The following is a 7853-nucleotide window of genomic DNA, read 5'->3' as shown; positions in this document are numbered from 1 at the left end:
CCAGTCACCACCTGTGGGGCTGAAGGAGAACAGTTAGATTAATGGCCAGTGGATTCAGGTTCAAAACAGAAAAGGGAAGGACTCACCCCAGAGACAGGGGATTGTCTAGCAGGGCCATCTAGCGGGCCACCACCACCTTTCCGGCTCAGAGCAGGCGCCTCTGGCCACCTGAGTGAGACAGGGTCTGGGCCTTTGCCTTCATGGTGATGGAAGGTCAGGCACTGCCCATCGCCGGTGGCGTGACTGGGGACACGTGGGGTGGTCTCTCTGGACCTGGGCCCCATTTGGAAGGGGGTAGGGAGTAAGCACACCGCATAGAGGTAAGGCTGCCGGAAGAGGCTGTGGGAGTTTGCTGGCAGAGCCAGCGGGGATGAAGAATGCTGCCTCCTGTCTGTCTGCACCTTCGCCCAAGGGTCCCCAGGGAAGGCAGAGGGCTGGGCCTGGGTATACAGACCAACCCGAGGACTGTCCCCTGCAGGTCAGTGCCTACGGATTCATCACAGGGCGCTACCAGCACTTCTCGGAGCACTATTTCGACCGAGAGAAGAGGCCCCTGATGTTCTACATAAACCACGACCTGCTTCTAGAAGCTGCCTTGTGGAAGGACCTGCACAAGGCCGGCATCATACGGCTGTACCAGCGCTGAGCTCCCACCCCACCCCCTCACCTTCCCCTCGCAGAGCTGTGGCCCTCAGGCCTTTCTCCCATCTCTCCTACCAGCAGTGCCCCACCGCCACCCCCAAGCAGGGACCACAGGAAGAAGGGAGGTGCACAGCGGTCACATCTAGGACTTTTATCTCGTCCTCGGTCTGTCCAAGAGATCCCCCCTAAATCGGAGATGGACACTCAGCCTCAGCCAAGAAAAGCAAGCCGCTCCCAGGCAACACCCTGCGGCAAGGAGCACTGCCTGAGCTGAGAGCTGCCGAAGCCCGCAGTTGGGACTGAGCCACGGAGGGACGGAGGGACGGAGGCAGTGCCACTCAGGGTCAGGTACCCATCAGCCCGACCGAGTACAGGTCAAAGACCAAGGACTCTTCAGCAGGACCAAGGACCAAGTATCCCTCAGCAGGGCCAATGACCAAAGACCAAGGTCCCAACAAGCAGGACCAAGGACCAAGGACCCATCAGCAGAAACAAAGACCAAGGACCAAGGACCTATCAGCCTGACCAAGGACCGAGGACCAAGTATCCATCAGCAGGACTAAGGACCCAGGAGCAGTACAGAAAAACACACCGCTCAGCCTGATTCTCTCATTAGCTACATCGACATCAATGTTTTAAACCTGACCACAAACCTCCCCCTCGAGGAGATTCTACAGTAACTCAAGGACAAGTTCACCTGGAACCTTTCTGAGCCCGGTCTACTCCCCTCAGGGAGAGGAAGCACCCTCCCTTCCCCCAAGTGAGGATGGGAGACATGACATTTGGCAGAGTGCAATGAGACTAGAGACTTGCCCAAAGGACACACCCCTTTTATGTCTTTATGGGGAGGGCGTCCAGCAGGGGACCACTCTGGAGTTCAAGTGCCAGATTGCTCTGGGCACCTCCAGATGTCCCATGCCCGGACACCTGCCTGTGCCCCCGGATAAACCACTAAGGGCCATCCTACCTTTGTGACCCACAGATGACCTTATGGGGCACATGGCCTTAAAGTATAACATCAATAAACCTGAAGTCACTAGTACTCGTTTGATGGCAGGTTTCATCAATTACTCAGTGCTTTCAGGATGCTCGGCGCTGGAGCACATGGCACCTGACCCAAGGTCTGGGACTTGGGGGAGTGAGGGGCTGTCCTGCAGAGGGTCTCTGCCAGACTGGCAGGATCCAGCCTGTTTAGCACTCAGGGAATGAATTGGGGTCACCAACCTGCTCCTCCACCAGTACCCAGAACATTCCCATGGACAGAATACTTGCTTTAGAAAAAACTAAATATGTGCAGCGTCATTTTTAGGAAGGCAGCTGCCCTGCTAGGTACCCCCAACACTGTCCAAATCTGGGGCCCACAGCCCTTTTACTCATGCTCCCAGAAACTTGTCCCTCCTTCACTGGATTTGAGCCTTGTCTGTGGGTCCCACACCATCAGGATTTAAGGATCCTTTATAAGCCCCTAAAGGAGCCCTGGTCATGCTTTGGCCTGCAACCCACAAGGTCCCAGTTGGAAACCACTAGCCACTTCTCAGGAGACAGGGCTTTCTGCTCCCACAATGCTAAGGCTCAAATGGGGTACAGTTCTAGCTAGCTTGTCCTTCAGGGTCAGAGTGGGCAACTCCGACACTGAGCAGAGGCACTGGGGGGGCTCCGTGGTAATTCTTGTCTTCCACAGGGAGACCCAGGTCCAATTTGAGGCCAACATTCCAACCTTCCTGCACTTTGTGTGCTAAGGGGCACTTCCAGAATAGCCACTGACTACCCGAAGCCAGCCATGAAGCCCTGGAGCTCACAAGGCCAGTGTGGCTTGCAGTCCATTTTGGGAATTAGAGGGCCGCATTCCCACTGCTCCACGGGGGCTTTGGGCCGACTTGTAGGCAAGATAGAAAAGGTCAGACTAACTTCCTGTGTAGAAGGCATTCCACTTAGCAATTTGAGGGTACAAGAGCCCCCAATCTCAAATATAACTCAAATACACCTTAAGGTTCAAATGGACATGACACAGAATAATCCAGACAAGGTGGCCATTAACTAGCCTGAGGGCAAAATGGCTCCCAAGGACAAACAGGTACAGGTCTATGACTGGGACAAGTACATCAGAAAGGCTTGCAAGGTGGGTCCAGAGCCTGAGACCAAGGCAGACAGGTTGAGACTGCCGGGTATTCGATCCGACCTGCTCCCTGCCCCCAGTACTAGTGACTTCCAGCAAGGAAACACCCAGGACACTCCCCAAGAGCCGGTCCCCTCCCTGGGATGGCTGGAGCAGGTGGTGATCGGCTTTGTAAAGCATTCAGCCTGAGGGCAAGATGACCTACACCCCTGGTCAAGGATCTGAAGGATCATTTGGGGCCCTGTGAATGCATTTGGAGTGCTCACAATTTCACTCTAGCACAGCGAAGCTGTGTCCTGAGTCTCAGGACAGAAAGTCCTTCCCTCGGAAAACCACAGCACAGGTGAGTCCGGTGAATAAAATCCTTTTTATTTGGGCTTCAAAATGTAAACTAAGAACCCATGACAACCTCACACAAAGACCACCCAGGAAATGGTGCTCTAGCCAGAGCTCCAGTCCTTGCCAGCAGCCGGTGTCCAGGTAATGAGCGAGGGTCTGGAGGAGGGTGCCCAGTCACCACCTGTGGGGCTGAAGGAGAACAGTTAGATTAATGACCAATGGATTCAGGTTCAAAACAGAAAAGGGAAGGACTCACCCCAGAGACAGGGGATTGTCTAGCAGGGCCATCTAGCTAGCCCTGTCCCGGGGGGATGGAGAGCTGCACTCAGCAGGCTGAGACTGGCCTGCAGCTGCACCCAGACGCAAAGCCTGAAAGTCTAACCTAATGGCTGCCAAGTGACTGCCGTGCCCTTTCCACTTTGTGCTACTGGCAGTTGGGGACAGCTTTCCTGTCCACATGCCTCTTAAAGCCCTGAGCAAAGACCACTGCCTTAACCTTACAGCAGGGGAGGGGAACACCCAGCCTCAGCTGTGTTAAGGCTGGAGAAACCACCAAGGTCAGCTAACATCACACGCGCACCAGAGACGCTGGCCCAGCCGGCACATCAGAGGTGAGTGAACTGACCAAATACAGGCTAATTTTTAAACTGTCTTTAATGGCCTTCTGCAAGAAAAAGGTGCCCCTCCTCGCCTTTGGTACCCAACCGCACCGCCCGCCAACAGCCACCACCTGTCCCCGCCTCAGGCCTGGCACGCCAATGGAACAGCGAGGGCCCTCCAAGTACCACCTGACTGTTCTCTGGCTCACATGGCAGCGAGCCCCACCCATGCCAACTGAACAGAAATGCACTCTGCAGCAGCAAAGCTGCTGGAAATTGCTCTGCCAATCCCAAGGTGCCTTCTCCTGAAGGCAGGGTCACCACCACTGGGCCCCTTTCTTACACTCCTGTCTCAACTTGCAAGACCTTTTACCCACCACCTTAAAGCAGCAGTTCTGATGCCAGGGGCTTACGTGAGAGCAAATGTTTGGGGAATGATGAAGGCAATGAATGTACAAATGTGCTTTATACAATTAACGTATGTATGGATTGTGATAAGAGTTGTATGAGGCCCCAATAAAATGACTTAAAAAAAGCAGTTCTCAACCTGTGGGTCGCAACCCCTTTGGAGGTCGAATGACTCTTTCACAGGGGTCACCTAAGACCAACGTATTTCTGATGGTCTTAGGAATGGAGACACCGCTTCTCCATCTGTCTCCAGGTGGGCCCACCCACACGCAGATACTCCCACGAGCACCCAGCGTGAAGACTGTGACCCATGCTACACCACGCTTCAAGACAAAATTTCATGTCATTAGAAATATTTTACTATGTATAATGACGTTTTGTGATTAATCACTATGCTTTATGTTCAATTTATAACAATGAAAATACATGCTGCATATCAGATATTCACATGATGATTCATGACAGTAGCAAAATTCCAGTTATGAAGCAGCAACGAAAATAATTTTATGGTTGGGGTCACCACAACATGAGGAACTGTATTAAAGGGTGGGTAGCAACCTTGAAAGTCTCCTGGCCCCCAGCACCACCCCCAAGTGCACGGCAGGGACAGTGGGCCAGCCTCCGCTTACCTCGGAGCAGCATCTGGCTTGGCTCTAGGTCTCAAGCAACAGCAGGTCCAGCACCTCAGACTGTACCTGGTGAGTGGGAGACAGAACCATCTACTCACAGGGTGCATGCCCACCTGCCCCCCACACCGCCTGTGAGTCTGAGTGTCAGGCTGTCGAGTTCCACACAAAGGCTTTGCTCGCCTTCAGACAGGGATAACTGCATCATCATCCACTCAGTGCCCAGACACTGCACTTGCTCTTCCTCCCTCCTGAGAGCCCACCGCCTGGTTTCCTTGTCCAGACCCTACAGCCCAAGGGCAGCATCCTATTTCCCCCTTTAAATCCTTTACCCAGAGTCTCTGTGGCATAGTGGTTACATGCTGGGCTGCTGACCCCTGGGCAGGAAAGGAGGTTTTCTACTCCACAGGGGCAGTTCCACCCTGTCCTAGAGGGTCCCTGAGCCAGAAGCAACTCAATTAACAATGAGTTTGGTTTGAGAGACACCATGTTGCAGATCCAACACTGCCATTGCCCGCCCCCACTTGCCAGAGGGGTCACGGATGACACAACTCCTGGAAGCCATGTGGGGGGCGCACCCTTACACCTAACGTGGCCCACTTGTAGAGAATCACAGTCATTACTGCCAAGCAGATGCCACCAAGGTCATGTCCTCATGACCTGAGCAAGCAAATGGCCTCCATTTTCTGAGAATTACAGCTCTGGGGTGGCAGCATCTTAAAATCAACCCCATCATCTTGCCTGCAAGTTAAAAGCACACCTGGTCACCTCACTGTTCCCCACCAAGAGCCTCGTGGGGAGGCTGGGGGCAGGGGAATCTGAGGATCAGCCAGGCCTAAAGGTGCTCTGGGGGCATGACAGGTTAGATATTGAGCTGTGCCCGCCAACATCAGCAGGTCTAACCCACCAGCCTCCTCCCAAGTTAGTCTCGGACACCCACAGGGATAGTGGCAGCGCTACTGTGTCCTGTAAGGTCACGGAATCAGAACTGATTAGATGGCAGTGAAGTCAACCCATTATCCCTGTTTTCCCACCTGAGGACAAGGGTCCAGGGCAGTTACCTGTTAACAGAGCTGAGACAAGGACAACTCAGTCTCTGGAACTTGTGTAAGACATGGCTTCTGGACCTCGGATGTGCCACGTGCGCAGGGCAACTGGCATATGTAAGTCCTGTGAGCTGTTTGGCAGCATCTACTGGGTGTTAACAGCAAGCCCTTTCCAAAGGTGACCACCAACACCGTCTCTAGGTTACGGCCAACGTCCCAGAAGGGAACAACTCACCATCTCCTATTTCCTGGTAGAACCAACAATGTGCCGTGGCGTGGCAAACCGAGACACGCTATGACTGTGCCAGAGAACACAGCCTTGACAGGCACACAGCCTAGAGCCAGACTTGAGACGGTGCTGGGTCTAGCCTCACACCTAACTTGGAGCAAGTGGACTAACCTCTTTCTTCAGAAGACCCTTGGATGGCCTTGACTCCTAACCTTTAGGTAGCAGCCCAGTGCTTAACCATCTGTACCACTGGGAGGGGGGAGCTCCCAAAGGGACCCCAACCCACGCGACCCTGCAAAGCTCCCCACCTTACCGTGGTCGGGCATGTTATCACGGAACACCATTTACTCCAGCGACTCAATGTGGCTTCCACGTGACTTCCGGAAAGCCCACAAGGGCCCCTTTAACCTACCGGAGACAAGCATGATGAGGGTCAGTCAACAAGAGCTCCTGTGCACTGCTTGTTCCCAAGACAGTGGTTTTGCAGTTGAGCCTCAGCAAGTCACACTCTTCACAAGAGTCTCAGACAGGGATAACTCAAAATCATCCTCAGCTCAACCAAGGAGCCAGCGTCTCCAAGTCCCAGAACGGACAAGATCTGCCCAAGTCCCTCATCTCCACAGTGGCCCTCGCTGCCACCCGATGCTGGCTTCCGGTGCCCCTGGTGATGCGCTGGGACACACCAAACACGTTCTGCTCCCAGGCAGGGGGAGCGAGCCATCCTTCGCACCACCTCCAAAGCCCACGGCCACAGGCATGGCGTTCATGTGAAAGCACACTGCCTCACCTTTCTCTCCGGGTCGGGCTGGAGGGCTTGCCTCCAGAATTGACTCGGGGAGGTTGGGGGTTCCAACTCATGGTTTCGATGGCCTCCAGTTACACCGGGACGGCCCCTTCCCTTTGAACTCCTGGAGGAAATGCCCGCTCTGTGGATGTTCTTAAATACCCCTCCCTGGATTCCCGCGGGCACACGTACTCCTAGGAGTGAACTTACTTCAGCACTGAGTCTGAGGGGGCGCGCGGTCTTCACCCCGTGTCTGCTTCCTCATTTCGGAAGGCCGCCTGGGTCACTCGTATTTCCAAGGTCCATCCGTTGCGGCTCGGCAACGCCCCCGTCTTTCCCGACGCCAGCAGACCGCTGTGGAGGAGAGAGAAAAGCATGATCCGACTGGCCACGGAGGCTCGGAGAAGTTGGCGATCTCGTTTGCAGCATGCCCCATAAACGGAGGGCCCGCGCCTGTCCCCGAGGCCGCCTGCTGCAGACCCGAGAGCCACACTTGCAGGCCGCCCGCGGTGGGCAGCGGGGCGCTGCGGGCTGAGCCCCGGGAGGCACACGGGGTGGTGGCACGTGTGGCGGGCCGCCCCGGAGGCTCTTCGGCGCCGAAGCGCGGACCGGGACCGTCCGCCCTTCCACGGAACGGGTGGCCCGGCCGCGTGGGCAGCACGTTCACTGGTCCCCGCCACCCTCGCGGGGGTGGCCCGGGCTTATCGCCATGTCAGGGAAGACGCCGCGTCCCGTCTCCTCAGCCTCACCTTCCTCCAGGCCCGAGCCTGCCCGCCGCGACCGGCGCTCGAGTCGGCAGCCATGAGCCACGGCCACGAGGCCCGCCGCGGAGAGAGCGCGAGGCCGCGCCTGCGCAGAAGTCATTCCGGCGGTCACGTGCTGCTCTCGCGATACTGAGAAGGGCCTGATGGGAAATGGAGTTCTAGACCGCCTGCCGCTGGGGTCCGCCGCCTCCTTACGGGGCTGGCCGCCACCTCCACCCGCAGGCCCCGCTCCGCAGGACGCAGAGAGCCGCGGCCGGGAAGCCGGCTTGTGCAGGGCCTCGGCCGTGAGGTCACGAGCGC

General features: G+C 56.0%; 1 protein-coding gene, 1 long non-coding RNA gene and 2 other non-coding genes across 5 annotated transcripts in view; 1 reads left to right on the top strand and 3 right to left on the bottom strand.

Annotated features, from left to right (window-relative positions):
• Positions 1-1664, top strand: part of ST6GALNAC2 (ST6 N-acetylgalactosaminide alpha-2,6-sialyltransferase 2) — an 11259-nt gene extending 9595 nt beyond the window's left edge. The window contains exon 8 of the mRNA XM_045299861.1: positions 479-1664. Coding sequence (XP_045155796.1) covers positions 479-646 — 168 coding nt within the window. The 3' untranslated portion in view covers positions 647-1664. The remainder of the gene's footprint in view (positions 1-478) is intronic.
• A 1442-nt stretch (positions 1665-3106) lies between these two features.
• Positions 3107-7613, bottom strand: LOC123522745. 2 transcript variants are annotated; one of them, XR_006680965.1, is made up of 5 exons: positions 7539-7613; positions 7000-7143; positions 6314-6413; positions 4734-4799; positions 3107-3286 (listed from the first exon to the last, which is right to left on the bottom strand). It is a non-coding gene; the product is annotated as an uncharacterized LOC123522745 (long non-coding RNA). The 2 variants fall into 2 exon arrangements; XR_006680964.1 differs by having other exon boundaries at positions 6319-6413.
• Positions 4871-4949, bottom strand: LOC115872938. The gene has a single exon (XR_004048129.1). It is a non-coding gene; the product is annotated as a small nucleolar RNA R38 (small nucleolar RNA).
• On the bottom strand, positions 6493-6563 carry LOC115872940. Its single transcript, XR_004048132.1, has one exon. It is a non-coding gene; the product is annotated as a small nucleolar RNA R38 (small nucleolar RNA).
• Positions 7614-7853: the final 240 nt, after the last annotated feature.

Source organism: Echinops telfairi, unplaced genomic scaffold (assembly GCF_000313985.2).
Source record: "Echinops telfairi isolate 266 unplaced genomic scaffold, ASM31398v2 ScPeMD7_7458;HRSCAF=8496, whole genome shotgun sequence".
Lineage (NCBI taxonomy): Eukaryota > Metazoa > Chordata > Mammalia > Afrosoricida > Tenrecidae > Echinops > Echinops telfairi.
The sequence above is the reverse complement of the archived record's forward strand: the minus strand, read 5'-3'. Positions and strand labels throughout refer to the sequence as shown.